The sequence below is a fragment of the Chlamydotis macqueenii genome, chromosome 6, assembly GCF_036417535.1.
Source record: "Chlamydotis macqueenii isolate bChlMac1 chromosome 6, bChlMac1.mat, whole genome shotgun sequence".
Lineage (NCBI taxonomy): Eukaryota > Metazoa > Chordata > Aves > Otidiformes > Otididae > Chlamydotis > Chlamydotis macqueenii.
The window spans coordinates 324,602-350,513 of NC_141561.1; the positions used below are offsets into that span (position 1 = coordinate 324,602).

The 25,912-nt window shown below is 38.4% G+C and overlaps 1 protein-coding gene across 13 annotated transcripts in view; it reads left to right on the top strand.

Moving 5' to 3' along the window:
- The window catches only part of BAZ2B (bromodomain adjacent to zinc finger domain 2B), a 153,965-nt gene that overhangs the window by 96,752 nt on the left and 31,301 nt on the right, over positions 1 to 25,912 (top strand). For 5 of the 13 annotated variants that reach the window (XM_086750532.1, XM_086750541.1, XM_086750535.1 and 2 more), the window contains exons 8-20: positions 793 to 1,399; positions 2,689 to 2,973; positions 5,229 to 5,289; positions 5,842 to 5,950; positions 6,501 to 6,602; positions 12,776 to 12,986; positions 18,164 to 18,256; positions 18,379 to 18,440; positions 22,559 to 22,624; positions 23,370 to 23,435; positions 24,115 to 24,159; positions 24,412 to 24,444; positions 25,632 to 25,697. In XM_086750532.1, the coding sequence (XP_086606658.1) occupies positions 793 to 1,399; positions 2,689 to 2,973; positions 5,229 to 5,289; positions 5,842 to 5,950; positions 6,501 to 6,602; positions 12,776 to 12,986; positions 18,164 to 18,256; positions 18,379 to 18,440; positions 22,559 to 22,624; positions 23,370 to 23,435; positions 24,115 to 24,159; positions 24,412 to 24,444; positions 25,632 to 25,697 (1,806 nt within the window). The remainder of the gene's footprint in view (positions 1 to 792; positions 1,400 to 2,688; positions 2,974 to 5,228; positions 5,290 to 5,841; positions 5,951 to 6,500; positions 6,603 to 12,775; positions 12,987 to 18,163; positions 18,257 to 18,378; positions 18,441 to 22,558; positions 22,625 to 23,369; positions 23,436 to 24,114; positions 24,160 to 24,411; positions 24,445 to 25,631; positions 25,698 to 25,912) is intronic. The other 8 variants (XM_086750536.1, XM_086750537.1, XM_086750538.1 and 5 more) reach the window with 5 other exon arrangements.

A 25,912-nucleotide genomic window follows, 5' to 3' on the forward strand; every position in this document is an offset into this window, starting at 1 on the left:
ACTGTGTGAATAATTATTTTATAGGTTTTCATAATTTCATATTCAGTTTTAAATGTTAGTAGTTCAAGAATGTATTGTATTTGACTTAATATTTTAGATGTGATTTGAAATGTATCATCTTAATTCCATTTTTTTTTTCCATCAAAGATGATGTATTTTCTTTTTCCTTGGAAGAGTCTTGAGACTAAAGACAGTGTAAGCCTTACATGCATTTCTGAGCTACTACTGATTAAGTTTTACCTTAAGAACTTGCAAGTACTGCTTTTTCAGAATTAAAAAACCTAGCATCACCGTACTTCTGAGTAATACCTTTTTCCCCCATGAGTTTTTTTAATAAAATTTTTCTATGGTGAGTGCTTTCTATCTTGTGCTTTAGAACGGACAAATTACTAAAACTAGTTTTACATTCACTAATGAGATTTTATATGCTGAAATGAGTAAAAAGCCGGATTTTTCTTATGCCAGTACGTAAGTAGTCTCTTTTTAAAAACTTTTTTCAAGATGCTTAATGTCTTTATGAAAATCACTGTCAAGAGCAATGTAGCAAGTGAAAAAGCTTCCCTACATAATTAGATCAGCTTCATCTTGAGTTCAGTTTGTCTTTTCCTACTTGATTTACAGTGAAAATCATGAGAGAGACTAAACATAACTTGTAGATACTCATCTCTTCTGTTATAGCTAGCACCTACTTTTGACCTACTGAAAGTAGCTGAGGAGATGTTTAAGATCTGCCTGAGTACTTTAAAAAAAAAAAAATCAGCATTTTATTCCTCTGTCTTCTTATTTCTTTAGGAACAGTATAAACAGACATTCCCAGCAGCACAGCTAAAGAAACAGGAATCATCTAAGAACCTGAAGAAGGTTATTGCAGCTTTGTCAAGCCCTAAACCAACACCTAGTTCACCAGCTCATCAAAAACTCACCTCCTTGGAAAACAACCATTCTAATCCATTCCTGACAAATGCACTTTTAGGTAATCACCAACCCAATGGAGTTATTCAGAGCGTCATCCAGGAGGCTCCTCTTGCACTTACTACGAAACTGAAATCCCAGACCAAGATCAATGAAAGTGTAGCCATTTCTAGTAGTGCCCCCTTTTCTTTGCCAGTAAACTTGAGTGCATGTGGGAAAAAACCAACTGGTAACCGGACACTTGTTATGCCCTCTACCTCTCCTGTGTTACCTGGTTCAGGAAAGGATAAACCAGTCAGCAATAATGCAGTAAATACAGTAAAAACACAGCACCGCCTTCATTCTGCAAAACTGGTGGTGGAGCAGTTCAGAGGGGTAGACTCAGATGCCCTCAGCAGTAAGGACTCTGACGACTCAAATGATGATGACGACGACGATGAAGATGAAGAAGAGGACGATGAAGATGATTCTGATGATAGCCAATCAGGTGGTTTAATCTTTTTAATAGGAAAAGCAGAAACTTTATTTTTTTTTGAGCGTTGAAAACGTGCATTTCCCAATATATTTTAAAATAGGGGTAGGAAATTTTGGGGCAGCATGCCCCGCATGGTGTCCTACAGATATCCTGTAAAGTATCACTTTTCTCCCACTCCCTCATTGTATCACATCCAAAATCATGTTTTGAGTATTCTGATACTTGGTCATATGGCAAGTATACTTTCAGCTGTCCTGGTAAAATGGCTCCACGGTCTTCTGGAAAGGCTGTTGCAGAGGAATCTATCACCCAATCTGCAGCTCATGTCCTGTTTATGTGGCAAGGTATCCAGGAGGGGGATGGAGAGAATAGGCTGGTTGATGGTTAGTTATTGTGGCGAGCAGAGCTCATCTGCAGAACAGGCTTCCCCAGCCAGAGAGGGACTAAACAAAAGGCCTTCAAATTGTCAAGAGTGGCACGAAAGCATGTTTCTAGACTTCGTTCAGGAGCACAGTAGAGAATGAGCAAGATGAGAGAAAAGTACCAGGACAGTGGTAAGGGTTGCGGTGTTCACAGAGAGTGTTCAGACTACCATTTTAAAGGCTCTTAAGCAGTTCAGAAAGACAAGGCCTGTTTTAAGGAGTTGAGTGTATTCCCAGTCTTTCCTTTATCCCCTGTGTGGTGATATCGCTTGGGTCCAGCTCCACCTTCATCGTTCTCTTTCCCCCTCTCATGCATACACCCTATACTAATCCTCTTTTTTCCTCACTGTTGTATCCTATCTTCAGTTCCTTATCCTGTCTACCCTTTACTCCGTCTCTTAACTCGTCCTTTGCCCAGATCACCACACCTCCAATTCTGATACCTTTCAGCCTGTACCCAGTTCTATTGTTTGCTTCTCTTCATGCTAGATTTCACAGCCTGTGAAGTGTGCTTTCTGTGGTAGTGTTCAACCACTACCTGGCACACAGAGGATGTCTTAGCTGTAGCTCATTCTAGGGTAAAAAATCTCTTAAAATACTGCAGCTTCTGTCTCTCATCTCCTCATGGAAAAACAAAGCATTCCATCCAAAACAACAGTGTCTTAGCATGCAGAATTATTTTATGCTGTCATATTTGTGGTAATTTAAAAGTTTAGGTAGTTAATTACAACCTCAAGAGATGTTACAAAAAAACCCTGAAGTCAAAAAAGCTTCTTACTTAATAAGACAAAAGACTTTGCAAGTGTTAGAACTTAAATGTTTTTGCTATTAGTTATGAAGTCATAATGTGCCTTTTGCCACACCTTTTTTTTTGAACAGAGTCTGACAGTAATTCTGAGTCAGATACAGAAGGTTCTGAGGATGAAGATGATGAGGATGATAAAGAGCAAGATGAATCAGATACGGACACCGAGGGAGAAAAATCTCCACTGAAACTGAATAAAACTTTGTCCTCTGTGAAGAGCTCTTCCATTGGTCTTGCAGCTCATTCCACCCCACTTAATCTCCAAGTAGCAAAGACCCCAGCCTCTGCGCCAGCTGCCTTATGTTCCGAGTCCCAGCCTGCAGTTTTTCTTGGGACAGCACCGTCTACTCTTACACCAGGTACACGTTGTGGTATCTGAATGTATTTTGTTATAGCACAACGTAACATCTAAGTGGCATGTGTTGTAAAAGTAGTTACAAAAGTAGTTTAGACACTGGTATGCAGTGATAACCTTGACATAAGAATGAAATTTTTTACAGTGAGAACAGTCATTGACTGGATCAACCTCCCTAGGGATGTGGTAGAGTCCCCATCGCTGGAGGTTTTCCAGATGCGGTTGGACAGGGTGCTAGATAATCTCGTCTAGGCTCCCTTTCCCAGGAAAGGTTGGACCTGGTGATCTTTTGAAGTCCCATCCAACCTGAGCTATTCTGTGAATCTGTGGTCTTTTCACGGGTGTTTGCAACAGACATTAAGATCAGCCAGCAGAATTGCAAGTTCTCAAGACCTGAACATTACACTTAGTCCAGGACATTTTAGCTTACATAATTATTGGAGAGAAAGTAGGATGAAATAGCCATAGTTATTATATTAAAACTCTTTGGTATTTAGTCTTTGTTATTTGCCATTTTACTTTAAACTAGCTATTCTTATTTATTTCTAGTTTCTATGCATTATAGTTTGCATTCTGAATCTTCTACTTCTGCCCCTTCCTCAACCAATTTAATAACTGTATTTAGTTAAAACATGACTTTATTCATTATTCTTTCAAAATTATCTGTAGAATTTATGGATTATGTACAAGGAGTTATTTTTAAAAGGTTAATGAAAATAACATTTAGTATTTGCCTGATGTTGTGTAGTGTTTATAATCCTGCATTTGATGCCTTGTTTGTAAGATTTAGCAATTACTATGGCCACAGAAAAGAATGCATTTTTGAAAGTCACACTTCTCAATTTGCATGGTAACAATTAAATCAAATTGCATATTTACTACTTTGAATTAGAAACTTGATATTTAGTTAACATGCAAATAAGTAGATTTTAAATGGGGACATCCACTCGTAATTTTTTTTTATATTGGGATTCAGTGAAATAGGAATTTCATTACATATCATCACAGACACTTGGAAGCACTGATTTTTTTTTCACTCAGGAATCTGTGTTGATTTATGATGCTTTGAAAAGGCTGATGGTGGATTTTTGTCTGCTTATGGAGGTGGAAGGGAGAATAATTTAGTTTTGTGTCCTTGTTTTAGATGTAATACTTTTTCCGAGTAAGAACCGCTGTAATACAATGAAAATATTTTTGTCTTCATTATACTTACGCCTGTTCAGTTACTGAAGAGGTCTTGTGTCTCTTCTCTGTATCTGTTTTTTCACTGGACAACTGATTTTTTTCGATTCACTTGTATTTGGACAAGCAGTCTCCCTCCTTCCACTCTATGAGAAGTAAAGTAATAGTCAGTCAGGTTCGTTTAAGACTGCAGATGTGTGTCCAGGCAGTCTGGCATCCAAGCATGAGCAGTTCTTCCGTGCTTTCTGTAGAGGACTCTTAGCAGTTGCTTCCAGATCATGCAGGCTTCTCAGTTGGAAACCGGTGCGGTTGCGCTGTATGACACTCCTTCTGCCTATAAGCAGTTGGAGCAAGTTTCAAGGGTTCAGTCTTTTAATGATGCTCTCTCAGGTCTGTTTCTACAGGGAAGAGATACGATTCCTTACACGAGGTCCGAACTACCTTTTTGAGAAATGCGTATTCCAGCAGTTTGTCTGTATACATAGTTAATGTCCTTCGGCTGTCTTAAAGAGACCTGAGAAAAGTGTCAGACTTCGTCACTCCTAAAACTCCACATTTGGCAATGTCTCTTGTCATATTATTGATTCAGTCTCTTGACTAGCACCAAACACAACATTTGTTTGAACTTTGAAAAACTGGAATAATCCTGAAAATTTTCTGCATTTGGCAGTTGACCAAAATCTACATAAGAGTATAAAGTATGGCTTTTTAAAGTAAAGGATGTTTTCATTTTCATCTTCTGTTCTGAAAAAAGTTAAATACTGTCTAGTATAGAAATACAGATGTGCAAGAAATTATGTTAGCAATATCTGAGAGCCAAACAGAACAAGCGATTCAGTTTAGCATAATTAGGTTTTCTTCTGTTTACAATTTTAGAAGAAGGGATTAAAGGAAACTTAGAGGAAAGTGTATTTCAGAAAAAGTTAAATTAATTTTCTTGGTACTCGAGGTATGTGATGGCTAAAATTTAAAAATGATTTCTCTTTTGGGTTAGGGATATAAGGATAAAAAGTGTATTTTAGCCACATGTTTTCATTTTGGAAATTCTATTAGATGTAATCAAAAATTCTGTTTTAGGTATTTCGAAAAGACGAAGAGTAACAGATGAACGGGAGTTGCGTGTTCCTCTCGAATTCGGGTAGGTTATGTATGTACTTGATATTCCTCAAAGGGAGATAATACCTTCAAAAGTCAATTTGTAAAGATATGACAGTTTCAAAAGTTTTGAGGCTGAATATTGAGGAAAGAGCTTCAACAATTTAGATTTCCAACTCACAGTGACCGTTAGTCTGTTTAAAAATGTCAGCATATTTCATGTGTTAATTTTTTTACATCAAATTTGCTCTTTTGCAAGCATGACCTGTCTCTTAGCAGTTTTTCCACTGGGAATGAATCCTGATGGTTAAATCTAAGCCAGTATAGACTCCAGATAACTCCCTGAGATATAGTTTTAAGCAGTTTAAAATCTGGTAATATGTAAGTAGCTTGATATAACTAAGTCCATATATAGTCAGGGTTTGGACAGTCTACATAATAACAATTTCTGGTTTTGCCTATTTGATTTAAGATAACCTTTTCACATTTTAGATATGTACCTTTTTTCTTTTATGTAAAAAAATCTTAAATTGACATTCATTACTTGTTTTTTAAAAAGTGTACTGTTGTATGCAACTATTTCATATTACTCTAGCTGGCAAAGAGAAACTCGAATAAGAAACTTCGGTGGTCGTCTTCAAGGAGAAGTAGCATATTTTGCACCTTGTGGAAAGAAGCTGAGACAATATCCTGAAGTAGTAAAGGTACCTTCCTTTTTTTGACTTCTGTGTTCTAAAGCTACTAAGCATGCTTGCAATGAAAAAAATGCCATTTTTTTCCCTTCAATAAAGACACTTATTTCAAACTGTAGAATCACAGCATCATAGAATAGTTAGGGTTGGAAGGGACCTTCCAAGGCTATCTAGTCCCAACCCCCTTGCAAGGAGCAGGGACATTTCCAGCCAGATCAGGTTGCTCAGAGCCCTGTCCAATGCTTCCTCAGAGCGCCTTGAATGTTTCCAGGGACTGGGGGATCAGCCACCTCTCTGGGCAACCTGTGCCAGTGTTCTACCACCCTGAGTGTAAAAAATGTTTTCCTAATACCTAATCTGGGTCTGCCTCCCTCTGTTAAAACCGTTACCCCTCGTCCTGATGTGAGGTGTAATGTATCTCACTCTTACTGATTTGATCTCCTATAAATGCATATCCCTTTGATAGAATATGCAAAACATTACACTCACAAAGTTAGCTGTACATCAAAGCTGAGTTGTAATTATTTACAAGCTGAAGTGGAAAAATATGTGGTTTTTTCAGTATCTCAGCAGAAATGGAATAATGGATATCTCAAGGGACAATTTCAGCTTCAGTGCAAAAATAGGAGTGGGTGACTTCTATGAAGCCAGAGATGGACCGCAGGTATCCACTTTTGAAAAAATAAAGTCTTTGATCCAAGGAACATTAACTTAAATTTAGGTGAAGTAATTTTTGCTACAATCTGAAACATTGCCTGTTTTTAGCTAATTCTTTCTAAAAATTGTGCATATTTCTTATATTGAGATGCTGAGAGCTTGATCCTGGGCAGTATTGAAAACTGCTCCTCTCAGTGATTTTATTAGGAGGTTGCAGGAGTTCAGCATGCCTTATGATCAGCTCTTGAGCCTGGATTTGTCTGCTAGGAAAGAAGTCTGAGCTACCTGTTTTTTATTGGTCAGTGTTCAGATATTTCTGACTAAAACTCTGTTTTTTCCTTTACTGTCTAAACCTAATATTGATAATAATATATGTGTATGCATTAAATCACTCTTTTTCACGTATTTATATGCATTTTATATATATATATATTATATATATATATATATATATATATATATAAAAATACATGTTTAAATACAAGAGTTTCCTGTGTTGAGAATACCGTCTAAGCTTCCTGAAGCATGAGATTTTTATGAGAAGGAGTGCTGAGTTATGCTTTACAGTGGTAGAGCTGTTAGACTTTGTCTAGATAAACCACACAAGGATAAGTTAAATTAGAATTTTAAGGAAATTAATACTACGTGCCGTACTGTGTTACTGTATTTTGGTCACGTTGCCGTTTCTTCAGGATGTGCACGAAAGTGTTTGGACTTCTGTCAATGAATGTATTTTCTTCTTTAAAAGATAAGTATCCTAAATACATTACTACAGGAATGTGGGCCGACATCACACTCTGGGCAGTGTTGAATTCAGACTCTAGTTAAGCCTTATGTCCTTGTGATATGCTGTAGAAATACGTAACGTTTACATAGTATAAATTTGAAAGCTATGAAGACTGAGTTCGTAGTAAGCAGCTATGTCTAGGTGGTGCTTCCTGATTCCTGGCTTAGAGGGTAAAACATTGCTAAACCTTCTTCATGTTTGGCCTTCATAGAACAGTTACAAATTCATGTAGCTGTGAACTTCGTTATGTACCTGAATAGCTTGAATCGAATAATTCCTTATATTGTGAACGTAATATAATGCCGGGATATCTGCTCTCTTCTTACCCTGTTACGTTCTCTGTGTCTGCTGCCCATATTACTTCATCAGTTTTGTTCCCCTCTGTAGTTACCTCTTCTCCCTTCAATTCATGCGGTGTTTCGCAGATTTTGCCCTTCTTTGATACTATAAAACTTCAGAAGGAAGATATCGGGAAGGGCAGGTTTCTGTAGGCAAGGTCAGCAATATGAATGTTGTCCTGGTTTTATTTACTGAGAGGGGCTATGGTGGCAGCTGCTGTAGGAAACTGCTGGAAGTCGCTCCCCTTTGTCCAGTGGACTCGGCTGGGCCTAGGGTGGACCTGCTGCCGGCCAGGGCTGAGCCAATTGGTAACAGAATGTTCCCTGATAACACCTCTGCGATAACGTATTTAAGAAGGGGAAAAACAGGAAACAAACAAACAAACAAAACCCACCACCCCTGAAGATGTGAAGCAGCTGAGCGAGGGCAGAGAGGGGGAGGCGCGAGCCTTGTGGGCCTTGCGGCCCTCACCCTCTGGCCTCCCGCCGGGCGACCGACTGCAAGAAGTGGAGAGGAGATGAGATGTGAAGAGATCCTGAGAGGTCTGTGCCAGCCTGTTGTGAAGGATTTCTGTGAGAGGAACGGCTGCAGACGCCAAAGTCAGTGAAGAAGGAAGGGGGAGGAGTAATACGGCTCCTGGCCAAGATTCCCCTGCAGCCTGTGGTGAGGCCGGCTGTGCCCCTGCAGCCCATGGAGGCCACGGAGGAGCAGAGATCCCCTTGCAGCCTGTGGAGGCCCCGTGGGTGCCTGAAGGAGGCTGTGGCCCGTGGGGGGCCCGCTGGGCCAGTTGTTCTGGAGGGACTGCACTCTGAGGAAGAGATGACCCACGCCGGAGCAGTTTCACGAAGGAGTCCAGCCCATGGGAGGGGAGCCTACGCTGGAGCAGGGGAGGACTGTGAGGAGTTCTTCCCCTGAGGAGGAAGGAGCAGTGTAAAGCGACGTGTGATGGACTGACCATAACCCCCATTCCCTCTTCCCCCTGTGCCGCTCGGGGGAAGAAGGTGGTAGAGATAATGTTAAGCTTGGGAAGAGGGAGCGTGGGGGGAAGTTATCTTGTTCTCTGTCTCATTATCCTGCTTTGATTTTAAATAATAAATGAATAGTAATAAATGAATAGTTTTCCCCGTAATGGTAACTTTAAGGATTTCTCCCCGTCCTTATCTCAAACATTGAGCCGTTTTTCTTATATCATCTCTCCCTGTTCTGTGGGAGGGTGGAGGAGTGAGAGAGAGACTGCTTAGTCTGGTCCCGATCGGGGCTGAACTACGACAAATGTTAAGTTACTGTACATTTCACTGTGGTTCCTACTTGTATAGTTTGTGGTAGGTTCCATTGAGACATGGTTAGGCACAGGAAAAGTTTTCTTGTTAAAAAAGGGGGGCAGAGGGACATGACAATGAGAGCAACCATTTCAGAAGTGCTAAAATGTATTTACATATTGTGTATGAGATTTTGAATGAGAAGATCATGATATAAACAGTTGCACTACACTCAGACTTATAACATGCACTTAGTAAAACAGTATGTCATGAAGAGAATTTGCACCCTTTTTACTGAAATATTTTTAATTGTCCAGCTTCAAAATAATATGTGATAATCATATCTTCATGGATGTCTGGAGATGAATTCCAGGAATTTTATTTCCGCTTTTGCTGTATTTTCGATTGTTCTGTAGAGGCTTTTGTGGTTACCCTTCCCTTTCTTCATTATATATTTTTGTCATATATTGAGATATGCAGCATGCACCCAAAGTGGTTGGGTAAGTGTCACAAAGCTCAAAGATGGAACAAGATTTGAAGAAAATTATCTAAGGGCTAAATCGATTATGCTGAAGAATTATGTATAGCAAGCCAAAAATACATGGATTACCTGCTTCTGATGGGGCCTGTGTTTCTCTCTTCTGATACACAAGCAACCAGATATTATGGGTTATTAAAAGCAATTAATAACAGCTTTAATAGAAAAGCATATCTGGCAGAAGTGGGCCATGAGATAGTAGTGTCAGAGGAATGTTTGAAGTTTGGCAAATGAAGAAATGCAGGACATGGAGGCTTTAAACTGTAACGGCTTAGAAAGTGTGTGAATGTGATTTGGGGTGATGGAGAGGGCATGGGTCCTTATAAGTTCGAGTAATATGGTTAGGAATACTGCATGAAGTAGTAAGTGGAAGAGTGTGTTGTGGAGTAATACCTGAGCTGTGCCCTAAGAATGCATCTTGCTGGTTTTGATTACCAGCAAGAGTATCCATCACAGAATCACAGAATGATTGAGGTTGGAAGGGACCTCTGGAGGTCACCTTGTCCAAACCCCCCGACCCCTCAGGTCACCTAGAGCCCATTAGCCAGGACCATGTCCAGACAGCTGTTGAAACTCTCTTAAGATGGGAGACACCACAACCTCCCTGGGCAACCTGGTCCAGCTCTCAGCCACCCTCATGATGAGAAACTGTTTCCCGATGTGCAGAGGGAACCTCCTGTGTTTCAGTTTGTGCCCGTTGCCTCTTGTCCTGTCACTGGGCACTTCTGAGAAGAGCGTGGCTCCATTTTCTTTGCACCTTCCCTTTAGGTATTTGTATGCATTGGCGAGATTCCCCTGAGCCTCCTCTTCTCCAGGCTGCACAGTCCCAGCTCTCTCAGCCTTCCCTTCCCATGCTCATTGTGTAGTTAGGGAAAACATGACACTTCATGCAGCTCTGTTCCATTTTTTTTCTAATGTTTCTGTAGTGAAGCTTAGATTTTATAAAAGCTTCTCATTCTCCTCTGTTGGCGCACAACTCTTTACCCACCCCACCCCCCCACCCCCACCCCCCCACCCCCCCCCCCCCGGAATACTGAAAATCCACAGAATATCAGAGTGTATGTTCTTTTATTAGAATTGTATTTTGGTCAGATTTTAAAAGATATCTGAGCACAAAATATAGGTGGTCAATTGACTCCTGCTTAACCCTCAATGGATCTGTTCTGGACTATTTTTATCTCTTAAACTTGTAGAGACTTATTGCATCCACAATGTGTTTTGGCAGGGCATTAAACAGCCTTCTCCCCATTCCTTGAAATGCCAGCTCCTGTTGCTTATTACACCTGCTGCTAGCTTCATTTGATGGCCTCTAGTTTCTCTTTTGGGAGGCATTAGGAAAATTTAATATGAATCCATAGTCTCTCTGGCACTAATGATCTTGTAGACCTCTGTCTTTTCCACGTGTTTATCGTTAATCATAAAAAAGACAAATACAGAGCAAAAGTGGATATCCCTTGCCGAACTAAGGTACTTCTTGAACTATGTCTGCTTCTCCTGCTTTTCTTGGAATTCTAATTTGCCTTCCCCACCCCTCTTTCCTCTGACACTTGCAGTTTATGGGATAAGATTTCCTAGGTTGGAGGTTGATGTAGGTGCTAGTACAGTTTGAAATCTAACTTATGTTGCTCGATGGACTGAACCTGTGAGAAATTGTAAGTCAGGTACTAGACAGTGAAATGCAAGCCTTAGTAGTACTCTTAAAGATAGAAAATGAATTAACTTCTGTTTAAGTGGTAGAGGTAACTATTTTGGATTAAAAAGTCCTTAGTGCATTGTACACATAGAGATAGGATCGTGATTCTGAACAGCTTGTTTTTAGGAGCATGGGTAATAACAAAGCCCATGTCTGTAAACTAAGTGTGAGAGATACTCTTGGGATGGTCTTAACTGGGAGTGATTCAGAATGTTCATCAGTTTTGGTTTGTTTTTTTGTTTTTTTTTTACTTTTTATCAGTATCTTTGCAAATGCTGATAACTTTCTTGGAATCTGAATGTTTCATTAGTAAAATGCCGTTTCTTTTTGACAACTCCTATTAAGCATTTGTAATTATGAAGAACAAGCAGAAAGAATTAAAAGATAAATTGTCAGAATAAGTAAATATAAAATATATTTTAGAGTACAGGAAATTTTATTTCAGTATTTATTTACATATAAATGTGAAAAGTTTGATAATGCAAATGTATCTTTTTCTGAACAGATATTTAATTAATGTGTTTTACAAGTTACCAACATTCATTCTTGCTTTAGCAGACATCTTCAGAATATTTTACAACCTTTTTAAGGCAAATTATGGAATAGTCACAAAGGATACTTAGCTTACATTTTTTTCCCCTGCATTTTTCAAAAACTTAAGAAAATGGTAAAAGATTTTACAATTTTGAAGTACTCATGTTAAATCAAACACGATCAGATACTGTGCTACTGTCCTGCTCAGTAGATGCAATAAACACTGCTTTTTATCAGTTAAAGTAAAGCTGTTTCTGTGTGAGGACTTGGGTATTTGTGTTAACAAAATACTATTTGTTTTTGAAATTCCACCAAAAAAACCAGTAACAGCAAAAGAAAGGGCTGAATGTATTGCTTCATACTTTGTTTAGTTAGCGAATGTAGGTAACGTAACTTTTAGTTCATATAGATGGATTCTTAAATGTTACAAGCTCTTGATTCCTTTAAGTTGGCACAGAACTTAATTTTCTTGTAGTGGTGACCTGGTCTGGTGGAAGGTGTCCCTGCCAAGGGCAGGGTGGTTGGTACTCGATGGGCTTATAAGATATTTCCCAACCCAAAGCCGTTCTGTGATTATATGATGAGGGGAGAATTAAATTTTACTAAGTAAAGCCTCAAGACTAAAATGAGTCTTTGTTTTTTCAACTCAGTTGTTGAGATCTTCAATACTCCAGAAGGCAGTATTTGAAAATACACTACTGCATTTGCTCATTATGTATGTCAAAATTTCTGTAAATGCCAACAGTTGGAAGACAGTGACTCATTGCCTGACACATTTTTTTTCACTCACATAGAGCAGTGGATTCTGTGAAAGCAGAGTAGTTTTTAGTGATAAGCTCTCGATACGTAGCTTCTGTGCATCCTCAAAACATTGTACTACCCAGATCGTACATCACAGCTCTTGCATATATAAAACTTACGGGGGGCGGGCGGCATGATAAATCTTCATGTTCTCAAGTGTCTTAGATTTATTTTTCCTTTTTTTAATGTGTGTTTGTAATACCTATCTTTGAAATGTGTCAATTGAAAGGGTCTGCAGTGGTGTCTTCTGAAGGAAGAGGAAGTAATTCCCCGTATCAGAGCTATGGAAGGGCGTAGGGGACGACCACCAAATCCAGACAGACAGCACTCTAGAGAGGACTCAAGGATGAGACGACGCAAAGGCCGACCTCCAAATGTTGGTAGCACTGAATTTCTAGACAACACTGACGCCAAGCTTTTAAGAAAGCTCCAGGCTCAGGGTAAGAATTATGATATTCTTTTCACAAACAGAGGGTATCAATATATAGAGAGTTAATGTTTCTTCTTGAGAGGAGCGATTTTTTTTTTTTTTTTTTCACTAGGATATTAGTATGCAACATTTGGTTTTTGAAATTTGTCGCATGCTTTTATTAAAGCCTTTTTCAAGATCAGTAAATGTATATATGATTCAAAGGAGGAAATCTGTGTGTGTAAATGTGCATCTAAGAGCTTACTCTGTAGTTAGAATCATAGAACGGTTAGAGTTGGAAGGGACCTTCAAAGGTCGTCTAGTCCAATCCCCCTGCAAGGAGCAGGGACATCCCTGACTAGATCAGGTTGCTCAGAGCCTCATCCAGCCTGGCCTTGAGCGTTTCCAGGGATGGGGCTTCCACCACCTCTCTGGGCAACCTGTGCCAGTGTTCTACAACTCACATTGTAAAAAATTTTTTCCTAATATCCAATCTAAATCTACCTCCCTCTATTTTAAAACCATTACCCCTCGTCCTGTCACAACAGGCCCTACTGAACAGCCTCTCCCCATCTTTCTTATAGGCCCCCTTGAGGTACGGGAAGGCCGCTCGCTGGTCTCCCCGGAGCCTCCTCTTCTGCAGGCTGAACAGCCCCAACTCTCTCAGCCTGTCCTCACAGCAGAGGTGCTCCAGCCCTCTGATCATCTTCGTGGCCTCCTCTGGACCTTCTCCAACTGGTCCATGTTTTTCTTATGTTGGGGGCTCCAGAACTGGACACAGTACTCCAGGTGGGGTCTCGCCAGGGCAGAGTAGAGGGGGAGAATCACCCCGTTATTTAGATGTATAACACTTTAAAAAGCAGACATCCAATAATGTGGTTACCACTGATGTATGTTTTAAATTGGCAAAAACTGACAGATCTTTGTTTTTCTCTGTATTGGCTTAAACAACAGTGGAGCTGGAAATTGAAATTGAGAAATTAGTTTTTGTGTGAAGATTTTGGATGTTCCATGGGAAAATAGTTTTCTTTTGAAACCCCTGATAGCGACAAGATTTAACTGTCCATAAGGTTGAACAGGATCCTGTAATAAGTAGTACTAATGGTGACGGTAGAAAGCATGAGGGACTAGTTTTAAATAAACGTTGAGTATATGACTTTTGAATGTCGGTTCTTTAGTCCATAACCGTATCATGTTTTCTGAATGCATCTAAACCAATATGAAAAATTCTTACAGCCCAAGAGTCAGGATGTTTGTTTTCACTTAAGACTAAAACGTTCTTTAATGTGCTGACTGAGGACATGTTTGGGTAGCTACCTTGTATTTTGCATAATGTCCTTGCAAACAGTTAATATCTGTTCTTGGTGCATTTCTTTGCCTCTTTTTCCCTTGTTGCCTGCAAAGAGTACTGTTCTGTGTAGATTTATTTAAGGCAAGCAGTGGTAATGCTTTGAACGCATGGGAAGAGAGAAGGTGGTTTTAGAAATACCTCCCTATGTGGTGTATCTTGTAGTGTGGCACAGCTATTGTACCTGAGTGTTAAGGTCACCGCCACCTTTTGTTCAGTGTGAGAAAGAGGAAACTGTAAGTATCCACTGCTGAACCATGGTAAGCGTTTGCTGAGAGGCTTTGTACTTATTGTTGAGACACAGTAACTGATTCCAGGCTTTTCTTCTCAGTAGGAAAAGGGGTAAGCCCTAGTCACTAACCCATCTTGCTTCACTTTGTATCTTCCCTTTGCCTGTATTGGTCACTGTAAGAGGCGGGGGGAAGTGTTTAGGAACACCCTCCCATGCCGGTTTTCCCACTGTACACTGTGTAGCATTTGATAAAATGAACAAAATCATATGGTCTGTATATACAAGAAGATTCAGAATGTGTGGTATTTGATGCTACGTATCTTCATATCTACCTTGCAGTGTTTTTCCCCTCATTAAAACATTAAAAATATCTCGGTGGCTCAGCCAAGGGGTTCATCTAGTGCAGAGGTCTGTCTCCAGTAGTGGCCATAGGATATGCATTTTGGAGAAAGCATGTGAACCTTAGCACTTCTTGGTCCATTTATTTCCTCATACATGCACTGTGTCATCTTGAGGTGTTTTATGAGTTATGTTGTAGAGCACATTTTTTCATGCTACATTTATTTTTTGTTTCTGCAACTGTCCTATGAATGCATAGGACTGTTTTTTGTTCTTTAACCTTCTGACAACGTTTGCTTTACCAGACCCCTGTGGCAACACGTTCCAGAAGTCTGCTAACTATAGGACCGTTTCCATTAAAAAAAAAAAAAAAAATAATAAAAATCTGTTACTGTCAGTGGATGTTCCCTAGTTCCATTATTGCAAGGTTTAGGAAATAACAGTTCTCCGATTTATATTATCCACCACCTTGCTGATTTTGCAAATCTCAGTCCTCTCTGTCCTTAGTCTTTTCCTCTCCAAGCTGAAGTGCCCAAGTATTTTTAGTGTTTTCTCAGAAGGTAGTTGTTCCAACTCTTTGATTCTCTTACATGTCCTCTAATTTCAGTATTTCTTTTCTAGGTGTATTATCTTACATTTATCTGTGATTAAGTTTTCCTGCTACCTTTTCCCAGTATTTGGCAGGGCTCTTCCAGAGTTCCTTGCTGTCAGCACAGCCTTAGATTTTCCACAATGCTTAGTAGCATCTTTACAACTTGAGATTTAACTTTGCAGTCCCCTTTACAGATTTCATTGATAAAAAAAGATAGTAAATAAAGCTTGTTCTAATATTGATATGTGAAGAAACCCTCTACGAACTTTTCTTTGTCACAAAAGGTGACTGCTGATCTCTGCCCTTTGCCTGCTTATCATTTTAAAGAGCTTTTGGTCTGTGAAGCTGACATTCAATGACATAATGACTTAGTTTTATTAATAATATTCGACTTAAGACCTAGTCAAGTACTTTCTGAAATTCAGAATACGTTATGTCCATTCATTCTCTTTATCTCTCTTTAGTGTCAGTCTCGTTGAAACCTGAAATGAGTCAAAATTTCCCTTTGTAGAAGCCATGTCTATTTGAACTGATGGTGTTTTATAATGTACCCAGCAAGTTTATGTAAGGCATAATATGTACAATAAGACTCTACCACCTCAACAGGAAAGGAACATCAGACTAACTGATCTGCAGTTGCCAAGACCTCTGCTAGAGCCCTTTGTTGATGAGAGTAATGAGTGGCTGATATTAATAACATGGTAAACACCCAGACCACTGTCTCCATAGTTTCATGTTAGTATTCCTTCACATTTCTCAGCTTACTCTGTCCCGTCTTGGTGGTTTGTTAACATCTGACTTACCTTCTTGATCTAGTACTTTTATATTTGCCTCAAATTCATCTAGCTCTTCTGTCCTGTCTGCTGTAGATGATGGAACTGAGTAGGGGGATCTACCCAACACCTTCAGCAGCAGAGATTGGCACAAGGAATTCAGTAACTTTTTCTAAGGCTCTTTTTTCCTACCCATTCAGGTCCCACTAATTGCATATCTGGCTTGCAATTGTGATGTAAAGATCTTTTACTGTCTGGTAAGGCATCCTTTGCAAGGTGCTCTTCAGATTCTTTTCAGCCTAACTCACTCTTTAAGTCTGGCATGTGGTAGGCTTTCCTGTTCTTAAATGAACAAGCCTTTCACTGTTTATGTGCTCACATTTTCCTATGATGACCTCCTTTTCTGAAGAGCCACAGATGGACTACCTTTTTCAAATGTGGTTCAGTGTTGACCTCCATAAACACACTTCTTTTCTTTTTTTAACTGCTTTTAGGTTGCTCACTTGAAGTATGCATACTTGAAGACTGCTTTTATACAGCTTCTTTTAGGGTTCCACCAAATGGACTATGTAGGTGTGTTCAGTCATTGTTTTTATGCTCTGTGACTTGATACTACACTTCGCATAGAAAGCTGGTCTTTTGCTTGTACATCTCATTCTGATATTCCTGTGATGTTCGTACCTGCCAACACCATGTATTATTAATTATCCTTCTGCTGTTTCCATGAGATGTCTGTTACATCTGGATTATCATTTCATACAAAGAAGTCTAGTTTCCCTATTTTTTTTTTTTAGGATTCTTGGCTTGATTTAGAAGCCTTTAAATTTTGCTCAATACAGAACGCAGTAGTTGAATGTAAATACAGGCGGTCTGATTTGTTGTCCTTGTTTTTTGCAGTATAGGTGTTTGTTTCCCATCTGTTGTTTTCAAATGCATGCTGAACATGAACTACATCCTTCTCATGGATTGTGTCAGTTCAGGCTAAGTGGTCCTCTACATCTGTCGACCTTCCCATAGTTCATAGTTTTAAGTTCTCCTCTGTAATGTGAAGTCTGATTTCCAGCTTCTGATTCTGTTTCAATTCAGGTGTAACTTCTTCTGTATGATTTCTCCTTGGCCCTGGGTTCCCTGTTTTTGTGTACCTATTTACAGTACCCTTGCTATCTACAGCAACATCTTATCTATACATTGATGTCTCAGATGTCTGCCTGCATCTTGGTTATTGCACAAGAAGCTGACAGTATTTTGGCGAATGCTGTCAAAGAGGTCCTGGATCTCAGGCCTTTGAATAGCAAGCTGAATTCAACATCCAGAAAATCCTTCCTACAGCTGTCTTACATAAATGTGTCCATGCACAGTTGATCCAAACTTCATAACTATTCTCACTTGAAGTAGTAGAATGCTCCAGGAAGTTACTAATCAGCGGAAGAGTGCCCGGCTGTAGGTAGCCACAGTAAAGAGAAGAGTGGCCCGGATGAGTGTGCGCTTACTGCTTTGTTAAAAAAGGATTAGATAATTACATGAGGTGACTTATAAAGAAAAACAGCAATTCCATGCTTTCTGAACAAAATGTTGATGTAGTACTCTAACACAAATGTTTTCTGCTTTAAAAAGAAAGAAGAAATCGGTTTTTAAATTAAGCAGCGTTATTGGCCTGATGGTAGCACTTAATAGATAATTTCTTCTTCCAAAAATCGTATTTTATTTTATGTAGACAATGCCCATTTTTGTTTGCACTGTTGATGTAGTTACTGATACATGAGATACCACTAAGGGTAGCTGATAGCGTAATGTTGTCACGATAAAAAGAAATCCATTGTTTTCTTTATCTTTACCTCAGGCAAATATAAGGAATATGAGCTCTATCTTTATTGCTGGACAGCACTGTTTTTATTAACTTAATATTATTATCTTTTTGTAACAGAAATAGCTAGGCAAGCAGCACAAATTAAGCTACTGAGAAAACTCCAGAAGCAGGAACAAGCTCGAGCTGCCAAAGAAGCAAAAAAACAGCAAGGTATGTTTTACTGTGAAAGTTTGTGCATGCTAGCAGATTATTTGGAAAAGTATTAATGAAAAGTTACCTGTCTTGTGTCATGTTCTACTGATGTAATTTTTTTATTTACTTTTGTTTGTTAGCTATTTTGGCAGCTGAAGAAAAGCGAAAGCAAAAGGAGCAGATAAAGATAATGAAGCAGCAGGTAAACTTTATGTGATTGCTAAATGAGCTCTTTAAATTATTAATTTAGGAATATTTTAATTATTCAGTAGATTATTAAGTATACTGATTACAATGTGAATGTTTTAAATCTAGTTTTAAAGACCACATCGTGTTTTCAGGACATTTCAATTTTGTCTGTGTGATTTAAGCCACGTGACATAAGTAATTGCTTACCGATAACAGTAAGAAATGTAAAACCTACTACTAAAGTGTAGCAGTGAAGTCTTCCTTTATTTGGTTCTGTGAAAACAAACTGTTATATATGTTTATGTAAATACGGGAATAATGTGATTAGCTTCTTCAGTGGTTCTGACTGGCTGTCACTGGTTTTAGATTGTATGCAAAGGGTTGTATCTTAGTATGCCGATGAATTATACATGTTTCTAAACATACAGGTGTTGTTAAGTGCTGTCATAGTAGAAGCGGGCCGTATAAACTTTACCAAATGAAGCTGCTTATGGAAGCAGGCTTTTTAATGTATTTAACAACTGATTTTAAGAAATTGGTGAAAAGTTATGTATGTTGGGAATCTGAACATTTTAAAAATGGAATAATTTGCATCCAGAACTATATTTGCATAGCTGTTTTTTTTACATTCGTTCTGTTCAGTATGAAACTTACTGCATAATTCAGAAATTAAATACTTAATCTGGCAGCAGTCAAAGGGCAAGTTTTTTAGTTTTCAGTGAAAAGACATTTTTTGTATTCAATACCGTTGTCGCTTTAGGTTTTTACTTACTTACAGTGGCAGAGAATAAGTATATAGGACCTTCTGAAAGTAGAAGTTTACTTTGGTAGGCCAGTTCATCCTGTACTTCTGTTTAGTTAGTGTACATATGCATGGTGCAGATAGTGCATTTAATTGTTTTTGAACAAGAGTGTCTAAATATTGTTTGAATTAATTATTTTAAGGTCAGTGTTCATATTCTTATTACAGTAGTTTTTGTAGAGGTTTAAATTAAAGGGATTTATGGAGATGGAAAGGATGAACATTTACTATTAAAAGCAATACCTTTTATTTGTAATCAAAACTTTTACTGAAATTTCCATTAAATTCTGTAAGTATTTGCACTTGATAATATGTTACTTTGTAATATTTAGCTTTAAGTAAAGTTTTGAAGTTGGACGTGGAAGAGAGGATTCCAGGTTTGACTTCTATGACATTCACTGCATCCGCTTCTTGGGACACTGTTAACTTCCTCATTTAAAATACCTCAAGCCTTTCATAAAGCTGAAGTCAGTTGCAGGGAAAATGTTTCTCCAGTGGTGCAGTGTCTTCACTGTAGATTCAAGAATGGTTTCTGTTTATTTTGCAGTTCAGTTGTGTTCTTCATGTCTTAACGTTCAGTCTCAGGAATTAGGAACCGAAACGTGTCTGTATTTGATTAATTTTGTTTGTGTTTCTTTAATCTCTGAGAACAATTAATTAGGATGAAATAATGTATGATCTCATCATCCCACCATTTAGAAATAGTGCTAGGAAACCGGATCTGTCATTATTTTGCTTGTAAATAGTATCCTGAGGTGTTAAAAAAGCCAATGAAAATACAAAGACCTTTCATATCTTTGAAATGCAGATATTAAAACCTAACATACTTTTTTAAAAAAAAAAAAAGGTAGTTAACCAAAATTGATGTTACTATGGGCTTGCTTAATTATTCCTGGAACAGGTAACAAATTAATCCTGCTTGGTAACTGCTCAGATTTTTCCATGTAGACAGTGCTCAGTATAGTGAACAGTGGGCTGGAAGTTGTCACTCTGCCATCTGTGAGTTAGACTGGGAAAGGCAGAGGGAGCTGGGACTGTGCAGCCTGGAGAAGAGGAGGCTCAGGGGAATCTCGCCAATGCATACAAATACCTAAAGGGAAGGTGCAAAGAAAATGGAGCCACGCTCTTCTCAGAAGTGCCCAGTGACAGGACAAGAGGCAACGGGCACAAACTGAAACACAGGAGGTTCCCTCTGGACATCGGGAAACAGTTTCTCATCATGAGGGTGGCTGAGAGCTGGACCAGGTTGCCCAGGGAGGTTGTGGTGTCTCCCATCTTAAGAGAGTTTCAACAGCTGTCTGGACATGGTCCTGGCTAATGGGCTCTAGGTGACCTGAGGGGTCGGGGGGTTTGGACAAGGTGACCTCCAGAGGTCTCTTCACGTCACCCTGTGATTGTAAAGTGGTCCTTACATCCTCAGGTGTGCAGGGAGCAAGAATTGCTTAATTGGCAAATACATCAAATCTAGACCTTGTTTATCATCACCATGTTCCTTCTTCATACACACAATGATAAAACTTTCATAATTTCATTGTGTGGAATGCTGCTTTTTTTTTTTTTTTTTTTTTTTTTCCTCTGAGATATTTCTTTACTCTGATCTCTAATGGAAACTTTGTCCCGTGTTAACTCTGGCCTTTGTGAAATTGAGGCCGTGTAGTATGTACTCTCAGCTTTTGTACAGTTCTGTTTGTAAAGTATAAAGGAGGATAATAAAGGCTTAAAGTCTGTGCTGTGAGCTTTGCATGTTGAAAGTGAAAGTTGAAAACTGTATAAACAAGGCCTGCAATTAAATTGACTGAATAAGGTAGTCCTATACTTGACTCCTCAGTGGTTTAAGGAGCTAGTTAGATTTGCCTGAGGTTTGTAAGACCTCGTGAGGTATTCTTGTATTGGAGCTCTCTTCTTCAGGAAATTTCGTATGTCTTTCTCTTCTGTGATTGCTCCATTTTGTTAAATATTTTAGATTGTCTTGGGGGTTAGTTTCACTTATGTTTTGATAAAGTATATACATCACTATGTGTTCCCTGGGAAGTAAAATTTTAGAGATGTCCATGTTCTAGAGTGTCAGACCAGCTCGCAAGAAAGCAATGTCTTCAATACAGGTGGACTTCACCCTCACTTTTGGAAAGACATCTACAGTTCCCGAGAAGAGCATTGAGTTCTGATTCAGGCTTCTCGTCTCAGCATCCCAGCTTCCACAGCTTTTCCACGATCTGGGTTTTGCTGTTGAAACCTTACAGGAAGTCCAGCTATTCAGAATTATATTGCAACAGTTCTCTTCATAATGATCCCTTCTTAGTCACTGTGGCTCAAGCATCTTTTTTGAGATAAGAAAACTTCAAATAATGTGCTAAGAAATTTTTAATACCAGCTTGAGTTGTTATTTAACAGAGAAAACCCATGCAGCACGGGAAATGTGAACTAATCTCAAAGTTAGCAGTGACTGCGTTTCTGAATCAATGTAATAAGACTTTATTCAGATTTTAGGAACTGAAAAAAGAATAAGTTAGAATATGGTTACCTAGCATCCATCTGTGAAGTGCTTGGCTTGATCTTGTTCTGAAACACGCTGACGTACATTGTACTGCCTGTGGCTGCTGTTTTGGTTACTTTTTTTGTTATTTTACTCTTCAGCATCTGTAAAACTCAGTCCGCTAAACTAGATATTAAGGCATCCAGATTCATCATCAATTACTAGAATGCTTTACAACTTTGGAGAAAGTAAAGTGTACTTAACTGTGAATGTATTATCCAGGTTGCATTTGAGTGACTGTGACTGGCTGCTGGAATACGTGCTTTGGGTTTTGCAGTACTGAGATTCTCCGTGTTGCCTGTGCTACCATAGTGAACCTGAAAGGCTCTTCGAACCAAGGCAGAAAATAGTGATTTGACAGAACTCCGTGTTTCTTATTGAGGGAGATCACATCAAAACATCATGTTTTTCATGTCATAGCTCCCATTTCCAGTCAGTAGCTCCTCCATTCCAGGCTAGAATTTGAATGCTGCTAGCATGCTTACGTTGCCGTTGATCTAGTCCCCTGACACCTTAAACAGGAGCTCCTATGCATAACTAAGTGTTGGTTCCTTCAGGGATATACCAGACATCTTTTAATGTTAGTGAAAATTCTAAATATACATGGTTATATGGGAACGATTGACTACAGTGGGTGTGAGGCTCAATATCAAAAAGTATGTCTGTATAAACTTGGTCATTTTTTAAAATATAAAAGTGAATTTACTTTCTCAGTGTTTTGTTGGGTGGTGTTTTTTTGTTTTTGTTTTGTTTTGGGTTTTTTTTTTTTAAAGAAACAACTTTCTTCCCCTTGTAGGAAAAAATAAAGCGAATCCAGCAAATCAGAATGGAGAAAGAACTTCGAGCTCAGCAAATTTTGGAGGTAAAAATAATGTCAAATACAGGGCTGTTTTGTTGGCATTTTAAATAATGTTGTGTTTTACTAGTCACATATGCCTTTAGGAATGTAATTAAATATAACAACTCTAACAACCTGGACTTCCAAAGGCTAATTTAAAAATGTGTCTTAAAATATTTTTCTTTAAAAATCCATATTAACTGTGACCAAAATCTTGCAAATGTTCACTTGAGTCCTGATTTTTTACCCAAATAGTCTTGTATTCACTGAAATTAACAGCATAACTATTCCTTTGTTAGAAAACAAGTTTGCAATAATAAGATGTTAAAGCAGCATCATGCTCTACTCTGTATGAAGTGCAGTGGATTTAAAATGCTACGTTCATGTATGTGTTGGAATATACTGGTACGCTATGCTGGTTTGCTGGTATACTAGCAAAGGTAGATTGCTACTTTTCAAGTCTCCATTCATGGAAAAATTAATGGTAATCTCTTTGCCATTTATGTTTTATTCTTTCTACGTATACTTACTGAGTTATAATAGCCAGGTGAAACAATTTTGAGTGGGACTTGAAATTCTGGCTGAGTTTTTAAGAAGTAAATGAATTGTGAATTGATTGATTATGAGAGCTGCATTGGAGAATAAACCTGTTGGAATGCACACAAGACGCGATGATGTTTTGAACTTTTAAAGGCACCTAACTTTATCTCTAGTCAGATTATTTTCAAGTTGTGATGTTGCTGTTGTGTCACCTATTTTGCACGTACAGGCAAAAAAGAAGAAGAAGGAAGAAGCAGCAAATGCCAAATTATTGGAGGCTGAAAAACGAATAAAGGTTAGTTTAGAGGAGCTCTGAAAACCGGAACTGTGCTAATTGTGCATAATATATGTTGATGTATGAAAGCAGTAAATTTGGAACAATATTCATTGATAGTGAAACTGTAAATAGAGATGGCATATGAGTAACGTGTACTTATGTTTATATAAATACATGAATCATACACAGAGAGAAGCTTGTGTATGTGTGACATACACAAACACACACACACACACGTGCATTCGTACGTGTCCGCACATAGAGAGACAGTAATTTTGTGTGTGCCACTACATTTTGCTTACATGAAGCTTGGTTTGCATAACTTAAAATGCTCATACAGTAACATTATTCACAATATTCTTTTAAGCACACCGTATCAAAAAATGTTGCTGCTTCTCAACAAGTGTAGTCTTTTCTTGGCTGTATGTAGACAAGAATGCTAACTATTTTACAAAAGTTGGAAAATACAGTTTATATATACTTGTATTACTGCTTTGCATTTTTAATGTGTTTTAAGGTGAACTCTCAACTCAGTAGACTTACTGTTGTGTATGCTATGTATACCTCTCTGGTCAGTTTGTCGGGGCGGGGAGGTAAGATGTACTGCAGCCGTGCTATTTTAGTGTGACAATAATGTGCAACCTGGTAAGTAAATTTTGATAGATATTTTAAATATGCTTTTGTTCTTTTGTTTAAGGAAAAAGAGATGCGAAGGCAGCAAGCTGTTCTTCTGAAACACCAGGTTGGTATATATTCAGTTGACCGCACAGACTGAGTACCAATTGTGAACTACTACTTAAGCTATATGTGGGGGAGGGGGAGGATCTTCAAAATATACCCCTTTAAAATTTCTGGGTTTGATTCCTGCACAAGTTTTCTTTCACCTTATGATTTGTTGCTTTGCTTTGGTATTGGGGTCTTTTGGGGGATTATAAAGTGGTTTGATGACTTTGTGATTTCTGTTTCATAATGTTGTGCCAACTCTTTCTACCAGGAGTTGGAGAGGCATAGACTAGATATGGTATGGGTATGTTTATTTTTGTACATCTAACACCGCATTGTGATTTGGTTGTGATATGGTTGTCATAGCAATGCATAAAATGTAGCACTGGCTGCTGTCATATTACATACTGCTGCATGGCTTTACAGCACAGTGCATTGCATACATCTGCTTGTCTTGTCTGTTAGGGGAAAAAGAGACATGTCTTTAACATGTGTATAAATTGAACATGGCAATAAATAAATGAGGTTTTTTAAATCAGAAATCTGTTACTGATGTCCCAGTAGAAATTGGACTATTATATACACCAGGGTTTAATTAGTGCAAAATTTATAGGTAGTCACTTGGATAATTTTTGCAAGCATTATCCCATCCATTAGGAATGAATCCAGCCATTTTAAACACAATTTGAATTAACCTGTTTTAGAAATCGGGATGATGTCTTTCCTGTGTTTGTAAGGTACTGAGGAAATTAGTTTTCAGTTGATGGTAAATACATAATGTTACAAGTATACAATGCATATTAGAATGTAATGCTAGCCTCACTGAATTAGGTGATAAAATTCCCATAGCCTTTACTGGGGCCGAGATTTACTCTACAGCTCTGAAGGGAAAACCTCCATATTTAATGCTCTAGAGTACAGCTCCTTAATGCATTTGAAGTTACTGACATAATTTATTGAGGGACAGGCATCAGTAAATGCAAGTGTTGTGGCATATGTATATGTGCCACCATTAGCTTGATTAAAACTCATCTACGGCTGAGAAAATTAATCTTATTAATTTCTTGCTTGGTTACAAAAATGTTAATATTTGCAGTGTTTGAAAACGACCAGTTTAAAATTTCTACCAAATTGACTATTGAAAAATTAAATTGTAAGTTCCGTAATAGCAGATGTAAGGTAACTGACCTGTTCCAGCCAACCATTATGCTTTTTGTTCTGCCAGCTTGTGAAGGAGCATCACAACTGACCATAAGTAAATCTGTATGCTTCTTTTTTACACTGTCTCCATGTTCATTTCTCTATCTTTTTGCTTTTGATTGTTCTTGTATTTGCTTTCTAAACCTGAACTAAAACGTGCAGACTTGGCCATTCTTGTCCTATATCTAGTATTTACTGTGACTTGTCTATTAATGCTGAATTTGTTACTCGACTTTTTTACTGATTTGAAAATGTGGATTAGTTTTATTCTAATCGTACCTACTTCAATAGGAACGAGAAAGGAGAAGACAACATATGATGCTTCTGAAAGCCATGGAGGCACGTAAAAAAGCAGAAGTGAGTATTAACTTCTGAAGGTTTGAAGTTTTCCTAGTTTCATTCTGCAGTCATCTGTAGAAGAGCAGTGTCTTTAACATACCTGCATGTGTAATTTCATTTGTATACATGGCAGTGGCAGGACAAGAAGCAATACGCACAAATTGAAATACAGGAAATTCTGTTCAAACTTAAGAAAAAATTTGTACTTTGGGGGTGATGGTTGAACACTGGCG